Genomic DNA, 25,117 nt, shown 5'->3' with positions numbered 1-25,117 from the left:
TCAATACATTTCCTTTCATCAATATCAAATCTAATATTGCCTATATTCAGATATGCAAAATTTCCCTAGTTTTCTCAGAGGTCTCTCTTTCTCCAACACTCCAACAGCATGGTAATCCAACACAGCCAACGTTTGTATCCTCTGCATTCATTGAATGTTACCCATAAAAAACCTTTCTGAGCAATATCATTCACTCACATCCCAGACATGGTTTATTATGTCATAAATGTTGAGCTAAATTATTGTCTTAAGCAACAGCACTCACCACTCTTTCTGGTATGTGGGTTCATTTACTGTGTTTTCAGATGAATCACTGTACACCTCATGGATTCTCAATCCTGTGTAGTCCCAGAGACAATATATAAGGGAATGGAAGCACTGTAAAAGAGGTATAGAAGGGGGAATGAGTACAGATCTGCCTTTTCCTTTTCATGCCAGCCCCCCTGGCCCCATCATGTGTCCCTGCCCCTACCTCTCAAATCCAGAGGTCATCAATGATCTCCCCCATGCTGTTTAAGTGTTGGAGTAAGAGATGAGTATTTTATGTGTATATGCCCCGGGAATAAATTGAATTGAGGACCCGGGTTCACTGAGGGTGGTGATGCCTGTCCTGTGTAATTGGTGAGACCTTTGATGAAAATAGGGAAATTTTAAATAACTTGAAATAGGCACTAATGGTTTGACATTGACAAAAGGAAATATGTGCTTTTCTCTCGCAATTTTTTTTTTTTAGGGGGAGGTCGGCGGTATCACTGGGGTGCTCTCGGCGGATGTCACGTCCCTGGCCCTTCTGGGGCCAGGTAACCTCCAGAGGTCGTGGTGGGTGGGTGGGGTTCAGGGGTGGGAGGTTCATGGGGGAGGTTAGACAGGATTTTCAAATATCACATAAAAAAGGAAACTATAAAAGCATAATTAAGACTCTGTCTTTGTGGGAATGTCATTTCTGGAGGTCTTGGATTAAGGAATGTTTGATTAGGATGTTTTGGATAAACGAAAGGGGGCATTGAAGATTATGTCACTTAATATATGCGGCCTAAATGACATCAAAAAAAGACAACCTGTTGCGGTAGGCTTACAAACCATAGGCCCCAATATTGTGTGCATGCAGGAGACTCACATTGAGGGCTCACAGATACACCTTTTAAAATCATTGGGATACAATTTGGTCTGTGCCACCTCTCAGGGCGCACGTGTTAGGGGGGTGGCAATATTAGCTAGAGGCGGAGGCCTCAGTTTCAACCGATGCAAAGCGAACAAATTTGGCAGATGGGCAATAGCAGAATGCCAGATTGAACAATCACAATTTGTCACAATCTGTTCAATCTATGGGAGCAATTGTGATGATCCCACGGTGATCAACAAGATCTCTAATGAACTCGCACATTGGCCACTACCATTGCTCATCTGTGGGGACCTCAACATTAACCTACCCTCCGATTGGTCAATTAATAATAACTGGGTGTATCATGGACGGAAACCTAAAGTTTTTAAAGCCTTAAAAAATCTCTGCCATTTACACGCACTCCTGGATGGGTGGCAAATATCCAATTCTCAGGATCCCGGTTATACCTTGTTTTCAAACCCACACCGTGTCCATGCGAGACTTGATTTTTTTCTTTTATCACAGACTTTAAGATCTACTACACAAATAGAAAAACTGCCCGCGTGCTCTCCGACCACAATCCCCTCGTATGCACTTTGGGGCTAACCCAAACCGGCAATAAACCAAGAACCTGGACCTTTGAGAAATCCCTGCTCCATGAAGTTGACTATTGCAACCATATGCGAGCATGGATTCCTAACTTTTTAGAAGATAATATAGGGAGTACTACCATTGATACGGTTTGGGATGCTCTAAAAGCAGGGATCCGCGGGGAAACCACACAATATTCAATGAGGGTGAAAAAATTGGCTTGAGACTCATTTAGACTGCTATTGGAAAAACTAACGAGATCTGAAGAAGAACTTATTCGGGCAACCCATGACTCCTTACCGACAGAAGAACTGACAACAATTCAATATCAGGTGGCAATTAATAAAGCTGCTATCATGAATACATTCACCACCAAGGCAGTAAAAAAAGCCACCGCTCATAGTGAGAAAATCTATGAAGTAAGCAAATTGGTTGGTCATCAATTGGCTATTTGTATGAGACAAAATAACAACAGAAGGGAGGTAGAGTAAAGAGGTAGGATTCTTACTCCACGGGCACTGTTACATAAACAAAAAGAATCCTACTCACTGTGAGTAGGATTATATTTGTATGAGACAACAAACATCTCAAAATCTCATACGTGAAATAGCAGATCCAGTGGTCAGTCTGATCTTAGAAAGTGATAAGATTAGAGAAGCATTTTGGCGCTTTTATAGCACTTTATACTCAGAGGAAGGAGGGTATGATATAAACGGCTCGAGCAAATACCTAGACCAAGATATACCGAGCAGACTTATCGAAGAGGACTGTGATGCTCTAGAAGAGACCCCAGTTCTTGAAGAAATTCTAGAGACAGTTAAAGCTCTACCTCGATGAAAGGCAACAGGTTTGGACTCCATCCCTCTAGAATTTTATATTACATTTCTAGATCAAATTAAAGTAATTCTGCTAGATCTCTGTGTACACATATTTCAGGGGGGACAACCACCAAGATCATGGTCAAAAGCTAAAATAGTAGTCTTCCTCAAAAAAAAAAAAACCAGATCAGATGGGTTCCAATCACCCCATTACCTTAATCAACGTGGACTCAAAAATGTATTCCAAATTAATAGCGAACCGTATTGCACCATTAATCCACAAACTTGTCTCGAAATCCCAGCATGGGTTCGTGCCCGGACGAGGAACCACAGATCACATACATAGAGTGATCAGCCTATTTGACGACACAGAGGTTACGGGAGACCAAATGGCGTTAATTCTCCTGGACGCCGAAAAGGCCTTCGACAGGGTCTCCTGGTCATTTCTGTGGATGGCAATGGGTCGATTGGGGTTTAAACAGGGATTTATCCAAGCGGTACAAAAACTATATACCGATCCTAAAGCTGTGGTAATGGTAAATGGCAAGTTATCTAAGGACCTAACAATATCAAGGGGAACCCGGCAGGGATGCCTGTGCTCCCTACTGCTGTACGCAATCTACATCAACCCTTTTATTCGTAGGTTGGAATCCAATGCTGGTATTATTCCCATCTTGACCCAAGGATATATGACCAAAACCCTTGCCTATGCCGACAACATTGCCATAGTCACACCTGACCCGGTATCAGCCTTACCTATCATTGAAACTGAGGCGAAAAACTTTGGCAATGTTGCCGGCTACGCTCTCAACCAGAGTAAAACCCAGGTGGTCTTAAATGATAAATGCACTATGCTAGATCCATGTGTGACAACCACAGCGACCTACCTGGGGGTATGTATCACATCCAAGCTTGATGAATTGGTTCATGTAAACATGACTCCCCTGTTAGATAAAATGAAGAACGATCTCCGCCGTTTGGACAACCGACATTTATCCTTGATTGGCCGGGCAAATGCATTAAAAATGGTTTACTTTCCTAAACTACTTTATATGTTCAGGGCAATCAATTTGGAAATCTCAGAACACTGGTTTAAACAGATGGAACGTACCTTTACGAGTTTTATCTGGGCGTATTCACAACCCCGAAGAGCCTACAAGTTCTTGACCCTTCCCAAAGAAAAAGGAGGCCTAGCCCTCCCTAACCTTAAAGTATATTATTGGGCATCTATGCTATTATACAATCATGAACTTTTTCTTTCAGATAACACAGAGACAACCTCAGGGGTGGCCCAACCTTCGATTCATCAGCTGTTACTGGGCAATAAAAGTAAGGGATATTTATGGCGATTTCTCTATGACAGTTACCACAAAAAGGTCCGCCTTAAGACCATGCTGGGGGGGTTTAAAGCATGGAAAGCAGTGAGGAGATTGCTGGGTATAGGGCAATTCTCATTCTTTTCCCCTTTAGGCAATAACCCGGTCCTTCCTGAAATCTTTAAAGGTGCCTGTATTGATAGATGGATCACAGCTGGAATCACGCACATCGGATGTTTCTTTTCAAACGAAGGGTTACATTATTTGAAACTTTAAGAGAGATATATCAATTGGAATGGAGGGATTTTTTTTAAATATCTTCAAATCAGAGACTTTTTAATACAACGGATTAGGGGAATACCTCACTTGATAAAATAATGGCCGCTGAAACTCTAAAAAAATCCAAGAAATTCACCATTGGGGGGATGTATTCCTTGTTATTATCCGTGAAGTTGGGGGTTGAAAAAAAGGGCTGGATGAGGTTGAAAGGTGAGAGGTGTGAAAGTTGAAAGTACTTGTATTTTTGTTTGTACTCCAAGGGCAGATTATTTTGACTTAATAGTCGAGTAGCATGTCCTGTCCCCTTGGATTGAGGGACCTTCTCTACTTATCCTACTTTGTGCATTGCTGCTAAACAGTGAGACAAAAGGAACGTAGGTGTGGGCAGAATGGGCCAGCCTAAATTAACAAGGGGGAGGAGCTGTCACCTACCATACTTCAAATCAAAAAAGCTCTGCCCGAGCATGCTCACAAAGGGGTTGTCACTAGTACAATTTGAACCCAGACAAGCTGTGGTCAAGACAAAGAGGAGGAGATGCCTGACACCTCAGGGGTGAAAACCTCTAGAGGCTTCCTCCACTTCAAAGTGGGTACTAGGTATAAATATTGGACCTCTAACCCCATTTCTGCAGTGGATCTATTAACTTAAAAACAACAGTAGAGGGAGTGTAGAGGTAATGATAGAATCACCCTCCTGACTAGTATACATAAACAAAGAGATTCTATCAATGTGTAGTGGTGAATTTTTAATTTTTACCTTTTGGTGAATATCTAATACGTGAATTACGAACTAGGCTCTCTCTTGGAGTGACAAGATGAGGGCACTATGTGCTTTTAAAATACCCCTCACACACTAAGAATCCCTTAGTGTCATGCTTCATCATTGGGGTCTTCCCGTCCCTCTACGGGGCGGGGCGTGCTACGACCTACGAACTACACGGGAGCACTAATTTGTTGTGACAAAGGCTATGTGTTAGTGCAGTGTATGTGTGATCAGTGGAGTGTAGGGCCATAACTCAGTGAGTGCAAGATTAAAAGTAAAAATTCCCTGGCAAGTAGAAAAAATATATTTTATTAACTTCTCTGGCTGGGAACATTAAAAAAGGGGTTTGTGGGGTAGGGCCATTAGCTCACTACCTGGTCGACATGTTTCATAAGCAGTCCCCTACTGCTTATTCATCAGGACCTCTAGCGGTCCCTACCAATTCGTACTCAGTTCTAAAGTAGTATGCCTATTGTCCTACAAACAGGTAGCAAAAATCGGCCATCTGTTTGGGCTTCTGGGCTTGAGTTGGCCCTTAGTGAATCGTGAAAAATAATGACCTATTTTGGTCTTCGTTCGACAAATGTTATTTGCCCCATGAGCTGGCAGGCGAAGGGTATTCCACGTGGTAGAGTTACCGGATTCAATTCAATGCCTTATTCCTACCCTAGAGCGGCACACGGGTAGGAATAAGGCATTGATAATATGCTCTATGGAATTCCAATTGAAGCCCTTGATAGATGTCCTTCACATTTAACATGGGCTTTTAATTGGAATTCCATAGAGCGTATTATCAAGCCCATTATCGCTGTTTTAACGGCAGTTTTCTGCCGCTAAAACGGCGATAATTTTATCGCCTGTCTTGATAATATGCCCCTTGAATTCAACTTTCTCACATGGAAAGTCCTTTATACTTGGAGAAGTTTTGTGTACGGAAATCCAGATTGTCAGGGGAAATGCCACCATTACTAATTCCTTGAGGTTCTGCACAGACAAATGTACTCGTTTTTGCACATCAATTGATCCTAGCTGCGTGAGTGACTTTTTAAATTGCCCATGCAGGTCTCATCAACGAGCAACCCTCGAATTCGCATGCTAATCAGGGTTTACGATTGTCTTTATTTGATACATCTGTTTAATTACATTCTGCAAACTATGTGAAACTATTAAACTACATGCTAAAAAAAAAAGTAGCTTCTCTAGAATAAGTAGTGGTCAGAAATAACTGCATTTGTCAATCTGGGCCCCCCGTCGTGAATTACTGTAACTCTTAAATGTTCTCTTTACAAACGCAGGGGCTTCTGGGAGAGAAATACGGCACCATCCGGATACCTGGCGAGGTTGAGTCTTCTGAGTTTGAAATGATCCTGGATGCAGCCATCGAGGCAAAACTGGAGACAAGGCTTTTGGAGGAATGGTACTGCAGAGATGAGAATGCTGTGCCGCCAGCGTATTACTTGAAAGCAAAGTCGGAAATGCTAAGGAACTGCAATAATACAGTAGGTTGCTTTTCAGTCATTGTTATATTCTAAACCATCGAATTACTAATTGCATATTCAATAATACATCAACCTTTCTGCTATACATATCTAATAATTTAATTTAGAGGCTATTCCCTGCACAATTCACTTATTCTAAAGATTTCTGATTATTGGTATAGCAGCAGGAGCATGTAATAAAGAGAACAACGCCGAGAGAAACACGTCATTTTAAAAATGTCATGAGTTTATAAAGTTTTGCCTTAAAATGCTTCCTCGATTTAATTAACATTTCTGAAATCTGGTGGATTTTTAAGAGTATTATCACGTTATATAGAAACAGTAGGAGCATATGAAAGCAGGGATACAGAGACAGCAACAGAGCAAAACATTGTCCCCTAAAAGGGATTGGTGAAGACCAGGGTCAACTACAAACAGGATAGAGGGGAGAGAACTGAAAGTAAGGGCAACAAGAAGGTTGGCTTGGTTGAAAAGAGACGAAATAAATCAGGACAGAAGCACAGAAAGTGGACAAAAATGATAGAAAAAGAAAGAAGCTGACGGACAGAGCTCCATCAGTGGTCTCCTCCAAGTCCCTCCCAGGCAGAGCCTTGGCCCTCAAAGCCAGAACCCTTGCCAGGTCCCTGTAGCCTTTGCCCTGCCCTGCCCTTAGGCTGTGACCTAAAGCAAGCTCCTCTGGGTCAAGCTACAGTTATCATTTGCAATCTTTTCAGATCCCAGTCTGAACTCGATGTAGTGGGGAGACTACTCTCAAATTGAATGTGCAGCCTTGTTACCCAGAAGAATCAACTGTTCATAACCGGGTGTATGTGGCTAACAATCTTGAGTTAACGAGGTCTAACCCCATCTTCCATTCAGCACAGAATGGTAAATTCAGCAGTGATTGCATTAGACACTCCTACTCCAAGAGATATCTATTGATTATATAAATGGTGAATTATATGTTTTACCCTTTTCCTTTGAATCGGCATATTAGAAAGTATGCTAATGAAATCAGCCAGAACCCACGTGAAGTCATATTTGAGCCCGTAAAACCAAGTAAATAAATCAATATATATTTACATTAGAGCCTGATTACAAATGTTCTCTTGCCTCTCTGAACCTTCTCAGGCACTCTGTCAGACAACTTATCATTTACTCGGATTTTTCTGCTTCTTTTCTGTTTTTTCCCAGATAGTCAATGTTTGTTGATTGTTGTGTTTTGTGTGTTGCTGTTGTGTACCAGGTTTGGATATATTATTTACAAATCTATGTTTGAACATGCAGATGTATGTGTAGTAGAAAAGTTCAGTATAGTGGCATAGAAAGGTTGCTGTCTGCTGCAGTAGTCTCATTATATCTCAAGGTGCAGCACACATATTCCAGATAGTGATAAGTAAGGCCAAGTACTCCAGGTATTAATAACATGTGCTAAGTTTGGGCATCATAATGGCTGGTAATCTTACTCTTATGCACAAGCACGGGTGGCCATCGTTGACTCGTTTTAGATAAGGTAAAACAAAAAATAGTTCAAAGATGGTGACCCTTGTTAGTGCAAGCATTCATGCATGCATGCACAAACACAAGCAGACGTCTTTCAATAGTTTTAAATGTGTCCTGTTGTAAGCAGAAGTGAATGCCTCGTAGCAGTGTCTAGGAAGCTAATAAGTTCTCACTTAGAAAAATAAATAAATAAAAGAAGCATTTGTAATGCAATAGGTTTCGCATTTGTTGGACTTGGAGCTCTTGGCTTTGTAAATGTTTTTTTAAAGTGCACCCTATACCATAATATAAGCTTTCATAGCAACTGTACAGTAAATCTATGGCTATGTTAATGTAAAGGGGCATGAATGGATGAATACACATATTAAAAAAGGATCTTAAAATGTAGGATGGAATGTATAGGAGGTGAAAGGGACTACCTATTTTTAAAAATATATATATAACCACACACAGGTGGCTGAAGGCTTTTATATAAGATTTCGGGGCAAAATAAACAAATAAGAATAATATTTCAGAGTGACTTTTTAGTTGCCTTAACTAATCTACTACCATTTCAGAAGTCTATGGAACACAGAGTGGTTTTGCACCTTTCGAACACCTGACTGACAGGATCATGAGCTGGCAATGGATGGTATGGGATTATATATAGTCCCACTGTAAACTGAAGATCTGTTTTGAGCAGATTTGAAGATCACACACTTTGAACCCGATTCCAAAAGAGGTTGGGCTAAAGCGTACTGGTATAAATATTCATAAATATATAAAGACTTTATAGATGCTTGAAGTGTCAGATGCTGCTACACCTCCCTGTGATCTGACTGACCATTGAGACTCAAGGGTTATAACCCAGCAAACAGATATATTTATATATGGAGACAATTCATGCATTGTAGACAAGAGCAGAACAGCAACTTAATGAATAATGAAAAAGTAAAAAATGTGCTACAATGCGCCCAGCATTGACTGCATAATATGATTTTTTCGTAACTGTACCGACTGTGCTGCTGTGCGACGTGAAGTGCAAAAACAGCAGGGTGGATTCAGGTCTTGCAAACAATATGAATGAGGAGGGTGGGGAACAAAGAATGTGCAGCAAACACACATTCCCTGCCATCCAACATGGTGGTCAGACTTTGATATTCTCCCACATCCTCATCCACTGGATGTAGTATGGAAAATTGCCAGTGCACATAGCTACTTTATTAGTTTGGGGTCACAGTCCTCTTGCACAGGCAATAGTATGATAAAATGGGAAAGCACACAATAGACTCTCTCTGATCTAAAGTTGTTTCTTCACACTCTGATCGACCAAAAGGCATAATATAGGTGTGGCCTGCATTAGCTCCACGTGTCTAAAAATTCTCATTCACTAACCAACATAGGGGTAGGTACAAATATAATATAATGCAGTACCTTGGATACTCAGCCAAATGAATGAGTACCTTCCCATTTTGTCTTTGTTTGATCCTCCTCTGACTCACACCCTGGGTGAATGCTTGGCCACGCCTTCATGAAAGGAGCCTCAAATTGATCATGTAAGCCCACTCTGTTGCCAAAATAAAACAGTATTTTTCTGTACAATCTCTTGTTGTATCTTCTCACATTGACTCAACACACTGATAATCACTCGATAGCATTCAATTAGACACATCGAAATAGGGCCAACTTTCCCACTGCTTGCAAATAAATGTATCCTTTGCAGTGCAGTATGATCACAACACGTGCTTGAAGTGATTGTGAACATCATATGCAATAAAAAAACAGTAGGCTTGGGTGTCAAAGATGCTAAAATGATGTTTAATTGTTGTACAGTTTAGGAAGTCCAGACCTATGGTAATCATGTAAAAGCAATACAAATGTGGGAGCGGCAACTGGAGTCACAAAGGTAGTGAGAGCAGCCCTGACTCTGCCCACTAATGCATTATGAATCACTGTATCTCCACGCGCCTACCAAAAATGAATGTGTCCTTTTGTAACGTATTTGGTACACATGTAAAGCGCTCCAACACCTACAGATCGAGTTAACGCTATATATAAAAAAAACTAATAAATACAAACAACCCACAGGTCTTTTCCAGGTCTGGCATCGGGATAATAGAAAGGCATTCACCTGGACTTGTTAAGACAGGCCAGCTGCCCCTAAAAAACCGCAAGGTGGGGGCGACAAGCAATACCCGACAAGGGGATGGCAACCGGAATCACAGAGGAAGCGAGAGCATCCTTGACTGCACCCACTCAGGTGTCACAAATAACTGAATCTCCCTACTCCTACCAAAATGAATGTGTCCTTTTGTAACGTATGTGGTGCACATGTAAAGCACTCCAATACCTATGGACTGAGATAGCGCCTATCAAAAAAAAAAAAAAAAATGCAAAGAACTGCCAGGTCTTTTCTGGGTCCGGCAGTGGGGTCATAGAGCAGTACTTGCTCGACCCTTGTGAAGAAAGAGCAGACTCCCATGCGAACCAGCAGGGTGGGCACAGCAAGCAATACAAAATGCGGGAGCAGCAACTAGAGTCACAGAGGTAGTGAGAGCAGTCCTGACTTCACCCACTCATGCGTTATGAATAACGTTTTCTCCCCACGCCTACCAAAAATGAATGTATCCTTTTTAACAAATATTAATGCCCATACAGGAAAAGGGAGGAGGGGCTACAGGGCTCGACAAATCCACTCGACCGCTCGCATTTGTGAGGTAAATTTGATGAGGACGAGCTGTTTTTAAGTCCTACTCGCCCTTTCTGGTGAGTAGGAAAACATACTAACTTTTGTCCTCCATCTTTGAAAACGGAGCAAATGTGACAAGATAACAAGATTTAAAGGCTATTTTTATAGCTCACAAAGCAAATGAGCAATAAAGATGCCTTTAAATCTTGTTATCTTGTCACATTTGCTCTGCTTTCAGAGACGGAGGTCAAGTAGGTTACTGTTAGGTCGAGGAGTTTTTTTAAAAGTACTAGACCTGCAGGACTAGTACCATTTTTCAGATTTCTCGAGCCCTGGGCTATCACACGCTGTTCAGTGTTATGGCCAACCACAATGTTCTCTGAGGGAAATTGCTTGAAAGAGAGCGAAGCACCCAAAGGAGGGACATTTGCAGAAATGTCCCACCCAAATAACAAGACATTTCTGAATGCCACATAAAACAACCAATGGCAATTGGTGGGTGTACCTAACCCCACAGAGCAGATATAACAGGTTGTTAGAAGCTTGACCTAAAAAGGAAAAAGAATATCCCTGGCACCGAAGAGGACTACCTTTTTTGAAGACATGTGCATTGTGCACAAACTAAATGCCATCATTCACAGTGAGGGGAGGCAATGACTCAAGTGGGTTCATCCGTTGTCTCACGGAGTACAATGTGGTTGGTGGGGCAAAAATATAAATCATATTATAACAAACCAATGGATGAAGAAGGCTGACTAAAATCCGCTCATGTATATGAATGTATTTATTAAGAATGTGTTTGGTAAAGCAAACATTCGTGGCTAGTGCCTGAACAAAAGAAGGGCCAAAACCTGTCACTACTAACCTAGAGATTCAGTTACGCTCAACGTATAGTTCCTTTTAAATCAATGATGTCAGGTTAATAGGTAGAGGGCTCCAAGATGCAGAATGCAGCCTTGCAGCTCTGTCATTAAAAAACATGGAAGAGATGATTCTAAAGAGTTACTAATAGAAAGTATATACTCAGTTGGATAGTACTTTTGTTTTTTTTTAAAATATTTTTATTTTTACTTATTTTCTCAAGAAAACATAAATGGGTTACAACACGCATCAATCTTTTAGGTACTTACAATTCTAACATCATTCTTTTGATGGCAAAGTAGAAATATAAACATAAATACAAAGAAAATTAAGACATATTAATAATGCAGTTTTATCTTAATAATACTTTTCAGATTGTATCTTTGACTATATATATACCCTCACGACATCTTTCCCTTACTGATTTATCATCCCGTTTTTCCAGGTTACAACTGGATACCAAATCCTCTTACCCAGAGATCTACCTCTTTTACCCTTTCTACCATAGATTGCTTTTTCTAGGTTGTAGGTTGACAATAGCCGTGCAATCCACATTTGAAAAGTTGGTGGTGCTCTATCAAGCCATAGTGTTGCAACACATATACGATATACTGCGGATACCATAAACAAAAACTCAGTAGGAATCTCCTCTTCCCCCATCACCACCCCCAGCAATATTAATTCATCAGTAAGCTTGATCTTATATCCTAGCGATACATCAATACATTTTTCAATATCTTTTTTCAGGGACTATAGTTGAGGGCATTTTGAGAATACATGAATTATATCTGCGTCAGTGGCATCACACTTGGGACACGTAGTGCCTGTGGTGCCCCCCCATTGTGCAATCCTCGCTGGGGTGTGGTATAATGAATACAAGGTCTTATAGTGCCGTGACTGTAGGGTCGCAGAGCATAAAATTGTTCGACCCAAGTCTAGAGATAGCTGGAAACCCTCTGGTTGTAAATCAGTTTTTTCCGTCCACTTCCTAGTAAATTTGTCTCTATCATCACTTTTGTATTTACCCAATTCTGCATATAGGCACCGGATTGTACAGTGTCTGCTGTTCTCAATGTAGTCCATTATACGGCATGAGCCAAAACCCAAAGATCCACCTTGCTTATTTAAGAAATAGCTTCTAATCTGAAGATACTTAAAAAAACTATTATTTCCTACCTTAAACATACTTTGGATCTCATGAAACTGCAGCATTCCCCCCTGTTGGTCCAATAAATTCCCAATTTTCTTAATCCCTTTATTATCCCATTCCTTCATCACCGAATCCCTAAATATCTCCCCAGGTAGAGATCTATTAGTATACAACCGTGTATATATATTGTACCTTCCCAAGCCTATTTTCTTTGAGATCATCTTCCAGATAGTGTAGGCAGCTTTAAGAGATTTAAATCTTGTGTGTTTAAACTAACTGAAATCAATAGTATTCAAAAGTCCATTTACTGCCCCATCCCCATCACCACCGTGTATGCATTGTGAAACCCTTGTGAACTAGCTCCCCGTTCTGTACCACCTCCACCAATTAATCCCTGAAAATACTGCATAGCTGCGGCCCAATAGTAAAGCCTAAAATCAGGAGCCCCCCAAACCCCTCTTTCCCTTGGCAGTGTAAGATGTCGATATGCTCTTCTAGTTTTGCCATGTGCCCAAATAAATTTATTTACTGTAGCTTCTATCTTGTTAAACCATATATGTTCAAAGTATAATGGTATAGCTCTGAACAAATATAGTAGTTTAGGAAATGTAATCATTTTTACTACATTTATTCGTCCCATCAGCGTCAAATGTAATCTGTGTGTCCTCTCTGTGTTCTCTTTTATTTTATTTAATAGGGGTCTAATGTTAAGGTCTACTAGACTATCAAGGTCTGCCGTAACTTTTATACCTAGGTATGTTGCTTCCCTAACCACTCTAGTGTCCTGGAATATCATGTGTACGTTTTGTACTATTTGGGTTTTCCCACTATTAATTTTGTATCCTGAGAGTGCCCCAAAGTTTAATGCTTCTCTTTCTATCTCAGGTAATGCTATGGCTGGATTGTTGGTAATAACAGCCACATCATCTGCATACGCAAATACTTTATGGTTTCTTTCATATAGCTCGATTGGGGCAATGCTATTGTTTTTCTCCAGTCTTCGTAGTATGGGGTCAATATAAAAGGCGAAGAGCAGCGGAGATGCTGGGCATCCCTGTCGTGTCCCTCGTTTTATCTGAATTGTTTCAGTGTATCCTTTATTGATTCTTATTCTGGCCGTGGGGTTAGAATATACTGCCTATATTGCTCTAATATACCCTCTGCCAATACCAAACCACTCCATTACCTCCCATAGGTAGTCCCAAGAGACCCTGTCGAAGGCCTTCTCCGCATCCAGAAATATGACCGCGACAGGGTCTCCTGCAACCCCCATAGCATCCAAGATCGTGATCATTTGCTTGTGTGGTCCCCTTCCCTGGAATGAACCCATGCTGTGATGTACTAACCAAGTGCTCTACAACCTTGCTTAGTCTATGTGCAAGTGTTTTTGTGAATATTTTAGCATCCGCATTCATAAGTGTTATTGGACGATAGGACCCGGGTTCTAAGGGGGGCTTATCTTTCTTTAATATTACAATAATATCAGCCCCTGCCCAGGATTGTGGTATAGATTCTCCCCTCTGTGCCTGAATAAAAGTTTCGTACATATCTCTCCCTAATATATCCCAGAATTTTTTGTAAAACTCTGCTGGTATCTGATCTGGGCCGGTAGCTTTCCCAGAGGGGAGGCTGTTCACAGCTTCCTAAACTTCCTGTAGTGTGAATTTAAGGTCTAATTTTTCTTTTTCACCATCTTCTAGCACTGGGTGTGTTATAGTTTTAAGATATTCCGTAATCTCTAATTTTGAATTGCTTATATTTTGTTCATAAAGGTTAATGTAGAACCTCTTAAAAACATCCCGTATATCTGTTACCTTATTTACAACTTCTCCTGCCTCGTTTTTTATCTCCTTGATCTCCCCCGCTGCTAACTTCTGCCTAGTTCTAATAGCCAGAAGGTGCCCGATTCTCTCGTTATACTCGTAACTTTCCTCTCTTTTGGCTAAGTAATTGGCCGCAGCCCTCCTTACAACCCTTTTGCTTACCTCTGCCTTCTTCAGCTCTATATTTAACAGTAGATCTTCCAAAGGATCTTGGTTACTAATTGCCAATATTAAACAGTCTTCTAGTTCTTTTAAATCCCTTATCCTTATCTCCATTTCGTCTTTCTCCCTCTTAGTCCTTTGCAGCGTAAAACATAGGGTTTCCCCCCTAATGCCCGCCTTAAAGGTATCCCAAACCATGCCAGATACTGCTGTTCCTCTGTTAATTTCCCAATCCAAATCCTCATTCTGTTCACGTAACACTCATCTTTAAAGAGTCCTCTCTCAAAGGTCCTGTTATAGAAGTTCCTTTCCCCTGCAGTAACCCGTGGAAGTGTCAGTACAAGCGGATTATGATCGGATAAAATTCTAGGTAACCTCTCTATTTGACCAACACCTGCTAAAGAGCTAGAAATCAGGAAGTAATCCAGTCTAACAACCAATCTGTGTGGTGCTGAATAATACGTTCTGCCTGTCCCAGGTGGATTTCTCTGCGCCCATAAATCAACTAACGCATTATGTCTCATAAGATCACATACAGCCTTGCAAACCCTCTTTTTCCTCCCCGCATACATCCCCCCTCCCGTCATGCCCTTCATGCCCAAGCCATTCATCCCATTTATATTCAGATCCCCACAACATATGATTGGCTCCGGCCATAGAGACAGTTCCTGATCCAAAAATTCGAGGACCTCTGGGTCGTCTTCTGTGGATCCGTAAGCAGAAACTATAGTATAACGTCCTGCATTTGTTTCTCCATTAATTATAACCCATCTCCCCCTCTGATCTTCTTTTTTTCTTTTTGTTTTGAAGACTCCTTTTTTAGCTAGTATAGCTACCCCCTTAGTCTTCGTTTCTTGTTTGGTAAAGGCTAATACCTCAAATCCCATCTGTTCGAGTAGATATTTATTACTTCCCTCTATGTGTGTCTCTTGGAGACAAATTAAATCTAGTTTCAGCATTCTTAGCAATGCGGCTACTTTCTGTCTTTTTCCCCCATTATTTAGACCACAGATATTAATAGAGGCAATCCTAAAAGTCATTGCGTAATCTTGTGTCTTTCCTTACTATAATGCCAGATTCTATTCTCTCTATCTCCTGCTTGTACTATTCTTATCTCAAGTGCTTTATCTTTAATTGTTTCTTCTTTGTGTGTTGTATTCACCAACCATGTGACCGCCCCCCCTGCCCCTCCCTCCCACCCCCCCTCCCTTCTCCTTCTCCCCACCCTCTGTGCCCCCCCCTCCCCCATCTACAGGCAAATAGGTCAATCCTGACCTATGTGTGACCTCTATAGCTGTAGCATCGCCTCTCTCTCCTGCCCCTGCCTACTGCTTAATACCTTCTCCTTTTAAGGTGTTTTTGGTGGGGTTCTCCCTCTTTTATTCTTCTCTCTGCTCTGTTCCGTGAGCTCCGCTAGGAATTCTCCCGCTTTAATTTCTGACACAAACACCCTAGTCTGCCCTTGTTTAATGATTTTTAATCTTGCTGGGTAGAGTAGATATGCTTCTGCTCCTTGTTTCTGAAAAGGGGAAATTAATTGCCTTAACTTCCATCTCCTTTCAACTGTCACGTGACAGAAGCCAGGCCTGGCGAAGAATGTAACACCTTCATAGTTTTTCCTATTGTCTGGCCTGGCTCTGTCCATAATCTCCTGTCTAGCAAGAAAATTCCCCAAAAACACAAGCATCGCTCTTGGTAGTGCATTCTGCTGAGCCCCTTGATTTTTCTTCATTGTGAGTGGAAATCTATGGGCTCTTTGAACTTCAGACTCCCATTGCCACTGAGAGTCAGGGAAGGCCCCTTTCAGGAGTTTAATAACATACCCCCTCGGATCTTGGCCCTCCACCCCTTCCTCTATACCAAGGAGTCTTACATTATTCCGTCTTTGACGGTTCTCAAAATCCTCGAGCTTCCATTGAAGATCTTCAATTTTTTTCCCTTGCTAATTCGTCATCTCGTCCTCCATTCTCCCCGTTCTCTGCTCCACCTCTGAAACCCTCTCCTCAACCACCTCGTACTTCCTGTTTAATTTCCTGACTGATGCCTGTATTTTCTTTGTGTCCCGCCTTGCTCTCCGACTTTCCACCCTAGCCTCAGACTGTATCTGCTTCAGGGTACCAAACATCATCTCCATCGTTATATTTTGAGGTGTAGTTCTCCCTGCTGAACCAGCTCCTGCCCCATTTCCTTGTCCAGTTTCTTGATACACCCCTGAGGTGGCGGAATATTCCCGTGACAATCTTTTATTTCTGCCACCCTTGGAGCCCCTTCCGTTTCTTCTTGCTCCCGAGTTCTTTTTCCTTTGAGTGCTTTTGCCCCTTGAATGCCTAGAGTTGTCTGAGTCTGAGCCAGAGCCAGTGGTGGTACGCTCCGTTGTACTGTCCCCCACTTGATCGCTTAAATCTGTAGAGTCTGATCCTTCGTTGACAGAATAAAACTCGGGAGACCCCCCTCTAGCGCCTCTGATCTCTGCCTGCTGCTGTAAGTCTAAATTTGCCAGACTTCCCCATTTTGTTGACTGTGATTTGCTGGTAGCACTGTTAGAAGCAATATTGGGCTCCAGGTTTAGTCCAGCCTCTACTGACAGCAGTGCATCCATCATCTGTATGTTATTATGCCTTTCAAGCACCCCCACCTCTTCCTGCAACCCCCCAGTCTTCTCTCCGCTCACCGTAAATATTGGAGTCCCCTCTGTTTCCAGTCTGGCAGTCTCCGCATAATGCGTGGTAATTTGTAGGGGCTCCGGTGGTTGCACGGCAACTGCGGTGTTTGCGTCCTCGAGGACGTTTCCCAGTCTTTCCGCATTCGGCGTATCGTCAGGATCTTGATGCCGGTTACCTCCTCGTTCTCTGCCTGCATCTGCATGCCGAGCCCAGGACCGGGTCTGGTGGAAAAGGACTCAATAAGGGTAGGCTGTCTCATGACAGACCCATCTTTGGAGGGGGGGAGGGAGAGGGGGTTTGCCCGCTGCAATCTGTGTTTCTCTTTCACCAGCGGAGCATTAACCAGCGGCGCCTCTTTCTGTACTTGAGCCGCGCCGATCCCCAATGACTCGGTTTTTCTCTCCGAGACCTCGCTTTTCTTTTGCTGATTTTTTGTCACTGTAACCGCCAGTGCCTGCTTTTTGCTTGCCGGTACAGCTACCTTCGGCGTTGCTCCTGTAGCCGAGGCTGCTTCCCGCGTTGTTGGTCCTTTGCTCATCCCGACTGCCTGTGCAAGCCTCTCCTTTTCCTTGTCCCTGTTTCGCTGTGTCATGACGGCAGCGGCAGTCGGTATTCTCCAGACTCCAATTCTATCAGTCCAGTATTTCCTCCAACCTCGCAGGTTCACTAGCGCCGCTTGTATGAGACGTCTCCTTCTAGTGCCGCTGTCTGTGATAACCTGGATCAGACCATCCAGCGCGAACATCACTTCGTTCCCATTACCCACATCTTACTGTGAGGGCAGGAGAGAGAGTAGGGTGCGACTTCTCCCTACAGCGTTGTAGCGGCCATCTTGCCTTCGTACTCCAAGGAATGATCTGGATAGTACTTTTGTAAACCATATTTAGAACACATTGTTTATGTCAGGTGATATTTCTTTGTTTGATATTCTGTTATACAAACTCCTGTATAAGGGATGCAGTGCACTCTGAGTAGGGCCAAGTACCTCTTGCTGATTCAGTACCTCATAAAAGGTGGACATGGCAATAGGGTTGCTGAGTACATATTGGCATTGTGGCACAAGCATTATTATTTTTAAAGACGGAATGGAATATTCACTGTGCAAGTTACCATTTCTTCATGTCTAATTTTACCTATTCAAGCACCACATTTGGAACCTCTCAGAGCAGCTCTGTATGGGCACAGGATCATATTACTTCCCTCAGTACTTAAGCAACTTATCACATATTCATACCAAGCAAACTCTCCACTGTTCTACAGCATTAAGGCTTCTTATGGCACATTTCTCCACCAGGGAGGATATTCTGAGAAGAGAGTTCAAATGGAGCATGTGTATCCAAAGATATTTCCCTGGAATATCAATTCTGGAAAATTGTCCTAGAGGCAACAGTTCCCATGATCTCTATCAGACAGCCAGCAATTCTTTAGTACAGTAAGAAGGAAAATCTTCATCTGCCCCAAGTAGGTTCACCATTTGCTTATGCAAGTTTAATGGATATATCACTTGGCTATTGATGGCAATAGTTAGTCAGACTTTATAAAATTCCCACTCTTCCCAATCTCAAATCTTCAGCAATGCAATGTACTTCCTGTTCTAGTGATCCAGCACGATACCAGACCCACATTTTGGGGCTCATTAGGATCGCGGATTTCCCGCATCCTCCGGGCCGGCGGAAGCCACCGCCGGCCCGGAGGATGCGGGAAAACCGCTGCGGATGCTTTAAAGACCCACCGCCAAATTAGGATGGCTGGTGGGTCTTTGAATCTGTCCACCGCTTTTCCGCCGCGGTCGCCTTCCGACCGCGGCGGAAAAGCATTAACATGGCTGGCGGTGTCTATCAGACACCGCCAGCCATATTATGATAGAGTAAAAAGTATGCTTTTCCACGGCGGCTTTTCCGCCATGGAAAAGCATACGGACCTTCACTTCAGGGGCCCGTTGCGGGCCCCCTGGATGAAGGGGGGTGGGGGGTGCACATGGGGGTTACCTATGGTAGCCCCCTGCATTTGTGTGAACAAAGCAGCAGGCACCGCGCGGTGCCTGCTGCTTTGTGCACGCAAATGCCGTGCATGCATTTTTAACATTGTGGCGGGTGCAGCTGCACCTGCCGCAATGTTAAAAATAGAGGATGTGACCGCCACCCTGGCGGTCACATCCTAATCTGTATGGAGGGACCGCCGCTGCCCCTGCGGACGGTCCCTCCTACTCTATGGTGGCGGACGGACTCAGGTCCGTCTGCCATCATAATCGGCCCCTTTATTTTTCTGTCTATCTTGTTTCAATTATGTAATAAACCCATTGTGGCCTTGGTCCTCCAATGGATCTTGCTCATCGCATTGAGGGGTGAGTAAACTAGAGTGTTGAATGTTGGCCACCTAACAAGGACCAATAACTGGTAGCCAATTTACAGATTTGAAATTTGGTTCAAATATATCACTCTTAGGACCATACTGTGAATGTAGAGGATGAAAATGGGAAGTCCAAATCTCCTGAACAAGTTTAGTAGGACCAATATCATGCAGATCAGTAATTCTGCATCAGTCATAGCACTAGGTGTTCCGAAAATAATCTATGACTATACATTAGAAACTCAGATTTGTGTGTACAGTCTCCATGGAAAAACATTAACATAACCCAAAAGACCCACACAATTGCAAGTTTTCAATGGATTTTATATATTAATAAAAGCAGTTATTAGCATTAACCAGCATCGATTAGCTCAATCAAGAGTCTTACAAATACCGTTACACATGTAGTGAAAAAAGTACACATCGGGCTGCAACAGGGCATTTGGGAATTTATGGTGCAGACTAAGGAGTCCGTTAGACAAGGGGTTCCTTCCAGCAGCAGGGAAAAGTCCACAAAGTTCTAGAGTCAAGTTAAGGGCAAGGGAAAGAGAACTTAGCAACTGGCAGACCAGGGAAGCCAGCAAGTTTACCAGCATGAACTCAGAGGGCAGTAAGGCTAAATGGTAGAGTTACTCACTTGAAAAAGGAGAAGGTGCTTGAGTGAGTCCAAGTGTCACCAGTCCGTCAGCCGAATCTCTGTATGCCCTCTGCTGTTACTTTTCTCTCTTCTGCTGCTCCTTGCCCTCCCCTTTCAGGGATGGGTTCAATAATATAGATCAACAAGTCTGGAGATCACATCAATTGAAATGCCATCATCGTCCGATCCCATGTGGTCTGCATCTGCTCACAAGGTGCAAAAGTAGCAAAATACACATTCTTTCCCATCCCGAAACATGGGGTTCAATTGTCTGTTCCGGACACATAGGTTAGTCCACAATAAGCTATTCATTGCTATAGCTTCCCATGTGCTAGTGTCAAAAGTTCATGTCACATGGTAGTATGCATATAGATATTGCAAAATGTATCATTTAACTCTCCAGAATGTCTTGGAAAATTACAAGAAAGTTACATGAGTAAAGTTACAGTAAGATCCTTTCTCACATATCTCATGAGAAAGTGTAGGCCTAGAGAATAAAGTCAAAGTTAGGCAGCAAATGACAGTGCATCATAATTATGTGTGCATATTTGTGGATATAAGCAAAAGTAATTTCAGTAAACATACTTATCAATGTAGTCAAGTGTCATAAGGCGTGTTATGAAATTGCCCAATAGTAAGTATGTAATACTACTACATTACCAAAGTGTATATGTGTAGCATATAGAATCCCATCTTTCTAGAAAGTTCATTTTAAGAAATCAAAGATACTATATGTAAAGATTCATTAAATAAAGTTTCATCTTCCTAATTGCATATACATTTTGCAACAACTTTTCTAAGTCTGTGCTGCATAATAATGAGACTAAAAACTAGAGAGTTTCTCAAGCTGATATATATTTGTATGTGAGTTTGTACAGTTTGGAAATAAAGCTGATTAATGCACTTGCCATATATTAATTTCTTAGTGATTGCAGAAAATACATTTTTGTGAGTTTATTTTTAAATTCTTATCTGAAAATCAACTATTAGATAGTTTAAACATATAGTGCAAAATGGGTTTCTATTTGGACACATCTAAGCTCTCTTTCACAGTGCTTTCACTAATATTTGCTCAAAATCTTTGTCATTCTCTAAAACGTGTGCACGTGTTTTTATTCTCATGTTTGATTTTCATGTCATGTAAAGACTAACCAGCTTTCAAGCTCGATCAGTAGGAAGGCCCTTTGTTGAATGAAATCCATCCCACAACTCAAGGTATCTACAATCTATATTGGTGAAATATTGTTTCAGCTGTTTAGAGCTGTCACATTCTTCTCAGCATTTCTATGCCCTTCCCAGTTCATCCCATTGAAAAAGCTCACCGATAAAATCCCCCTCAGCAATCGCATGGTCCATGCTTCCCACATCAGGCCAAATCAGAAGGACATATTCTACTAAAGATGAACACACTCACTAACAGGATTTTTGCCAAGCCCAGAGCAGCCACCACCATCAATCCTGTGCCTTGTATTAAATAGAGCCATTGAAAATGCATCAATTAACGCAATTAAAGTGTAAATTGAGGGTGATTACATGCAGAAATTTGGATTTCATTAGAATGCACTGCCACTGAGTGAAAGCAAAATATATATTGTGACTCAATAAAACATGCAGAAGACCGTTGCAATGTAACTTCATCAATAATCATCTCAGATCAGGCTAGCCTATGTTGCAAATTTGTTTTTGATCTGATCGGAAGTTACAAATTAAATGTCACTTTGCATTTTATATAGCAGTTGCTGTGCTCCTGTTACCCCGGCTGCCACGAAAATATGCAGTCTAAATGACTCATTATAATTTAAAAAATGTTTCTTCAGCCTGTCCTTCACTATAATTTACATATACGCTGGCCAACAGTGCAAGGAACTCAGATCAAAGCATATTTACTAAGAAAAAAACATAGCAATGGCCCTGAAATCCTCAGCTGAAGGTGTACTATAGTTATGATTAAAAACTAAAACCCTTGGAAATTTGTCAAAAAGAGGTTCGAAAACTGGTAAGCAATCTTCCTGATCTTCATATTTTGCTATATAAACCTGAAATGCATAGCACCGTATCAGTATTGTGCCCAAATATTGTTTCAAACATATTGTGAGACATGTTTGTCCATCATTAATACAGTGTTGTCAAAAATATTGTGGCACAGAATATAATAGGTAAGGATATTGTTTTTTAAGTCTTATGTATAGGTTTCTTTTCTAATTTAGTTGTACATATGTTCTGTATTTTATTTATTGAGTTGTTTTATTCATTTTTGTGTTATGTTATTATTTTAATGTTAAGTATATTAATGTTAATTTGTTCATATATTTTAAGTTTTTGTTAATTTTAGGTCAATATTTCTAGCATGTTGGATTTATAAAGGAATGGGGTGGGAACTTTTTAAATGTTTATTTTTTGTAATTGATTATACATTTTTATAGGATTTAAGTTCCTAATTAAGTATTTGCTTATGTACAAACATCTTTTGGTATTTAGTATCTAATTTTTGGAAATATTTTTTTTATTATTTGGTTAATTAGATAATTGATTGAAATATTTATTTCATTTGCTAAATAACATGTTATATACTGTTAGTTTGTTTTGCATTGCACTAAATTTAATATTGTTATTATTTATTTTAAATAATGTGCATTGTTCTTTATTTATGTTATTCTTTTAATATTTTTTTGTGTTTGTTCACTATTCAGGGTGATATGTTGAGAAGCATTTAAACTCTATTTTTTTAAACTGTCAATTTATATTATTCTTAAATATAATTTAATGTTTAATCCTATTTTTTAATAATGTGTTTGTATTTTTAATAATTTCTATAAATGATGTAATGCTAAAAATATTTTAGGTATTTATGGAAATATAATTTATGTTTGTTATGTATGTATTTGTTTTATTTTGCCTTAATTTAGAACAGGGAAAATGTAATCTGAGCTTTCTAAAGTTTAACATTTTCCTTTCTGGCTTTCTCTTGCTGAAACTTAGCTGAGAATCCCTCCAAAATGCAAACATTTCCCTGCCCCGCTTATGTTGGTGCGGGAATAGTAAATGTAACACTACCAAAGTCCAAAACTTTCCCTATTGTTGCATACGTTGCAGTGGGAACAGTATATATGTCCCTTCCAAACTCAACACTTTCCACACTGTTGCTTAGGTTGAAGTGGGATTTGTATCTGAACTCTACAGTGTCCAATACTTTCCGTTCTGCTGCTACACTTAGAGGGGGAATGGTAAATCTGACCCCTCCAAAGTGTAATACTTTACCTACTGTTTCTCAGGTAGGAGCTGAAATAGTAAATCTGACCCCTCTAAAGTCCAATACTTTCCCTACCCTTGCTTATGTTATAGAGTGTGACTAGTAAATGCAACCCCACCAAAGTTCAAAACTTTCCCTACTGTTTGTTGCACTGGGAACACTATATCTGTCCCTTACAAAATCAAACATTTTCTGTACTGATGCATACGTTGAAGTGGGAGTAGTAAATATGATTCCTCCAAAGACTAAAATATTTCCTACTGTTGCTCAGGTTAGATTGGGAATAGTATATCTGTCCTATCCAAAATCCAATACTTTGTTTACTGTAGCTTTGGTTGGAGTTTAAATTGTAAATCTGACCCCTCTCAAGCCCAACACTTTACCTACTGTTGCCCAGGTTTGAGAGAGAATAGTAGCACTAGTCCTCCAAAATCCAACATTTTCTCTATTGTTGCTTAGGTTGGAAATGGAATTGTGAATCTGATCCTTCTTAAGTCCAGCACCTTCCCTACTGTTTCTCAGGTTATAGTGGGAATAGTAAATCTGACTTTACACATAGAAGGGGAGAGGGTCTAAAAATATACTCTACCACCCCGAACCCCCATAAATTCTCAAGTAAACACACAACAGGGGTGGAGAGCACAAAACAGAACATATAACAAAACAGACAAACTCATCTGTTTGAAAAAACTGCCCTCACTCACATACTGAGGTATGTGACATGCTTCATCATAGGGCCTGCTTACAATACGCCCTGGTGTAGCCACACTCAGGGCGGAGCATAAGGGAGGGGGAAAAAATAATAAATTCCACACCACACAACGTACGACCACAGAACTCAACACATTATTATTATTATTATTATTTGACATTTATTGAGCGCACAGCTACCCCCAACGGGGGTGTCCCGGCGCTGAGGAATGCAGGAAGGTGTGGCCGTTGCTTATTTATATTATTGACATTAGTGGGCTGAAAATAAAAAGGTTTTCAGTTTGCCCCTGAACTGAGATTCAGTGTCAGTCATCCTGAGACTGATGGGCAGAGAGTTCCACAGTTTAGATACTGCCACTGTGAAGGCTCTACCACCCTTTCTCGCAAAACGAAATCGGGGAGTTGACAGCAGGTGAAGGTGATTCGATCAGAGGTTAAGAGTGGAGTGCACTGGTTTTAGTCTGAGGCTCAGGTATTTTGGGCCTTTCCCCTTAAGAGCTCTAAAGGCGAGTGTCAGGGCCTTGAATTTAATGCGGGCCGTGATCGGTAGCCAGTGCAATTTCTTCAAGTGGGGGGAGATTGAGTGACGATAAGGGACTTTGCAAATCAGCCTGGCAGCAGCATTCTGCACAATTTGCAGTTTGTGAAGCAGGTAGGCGGGAAGTCCCACGTACAGACTATTCGCGTAGTCTGGGTGTGACGTGATAAGAGCAGGAAGAAAGGGGGAGATTTTTCTTATCATATGAAGTTTCCCAAAGCATGCTGAGGTGACTTTCTGAATCTGAGTCTTAAAAGATAGGTCGTTATCGAATTGAACTCCGAGATTGCGGGCCACCCTCACCGGAGCCGGTGGAGGGTTAAGTTCCCTAGGCCACCATGTAGAGGGGGGTAGGGGGATTGTCTGATTGAAGAATAGCACCTCAGTCTTTTCCGTATTTAATTTTAACGTGTTTGAGGTCATCCAAGCCACGATGTTGGAAAGACAGCTTCTGA

The 25,117-nt window shown here is 41.4% G+C and overlaps 1 protein-coding gene across 1 annotated transcript in view; it reads left to right on the top strand.

Moving 5' to 3' along the window:
- NWD2 (NACHT and WD repeat domain containing 2) overlaps positions 1-25,117 on the top strand; it is a 651,118-nt gene that overhangs the window by 537,341 nt on the left and 88,660 nt on the right. The window contains exon 4 of the mRNA XM_078678358.1: positions 6,165-6,368. Within this exon, the coding sequence (XP_078534484.1) occupies positions 6,165-6,368 (204 nt within the window). The remainder of the gene's footprint in view (positions 1-6,164; positions 6,369-25,117) is intronic.

Source organism: Lissotriton helveticus, chromosome 2_2, assembly GCF_964261635.1.
Source record: "Lissotriton helveticus chromosome 2_2, aLisHel1.1, whole genome shotgun sequence".
NCBI classification, from domain to species: domain Eukaryota; kingdom Metazoa; phylum Chordata; class Amphibia; order Caudata; family Salamandridae; genus Lissotriton; species Lissotriton helveticus.
The sequence above is the reverse complement of the archived record's forward strand: the minus strand, read 5'-3'. Positions and strand labels throughout refer to the sequence as shown.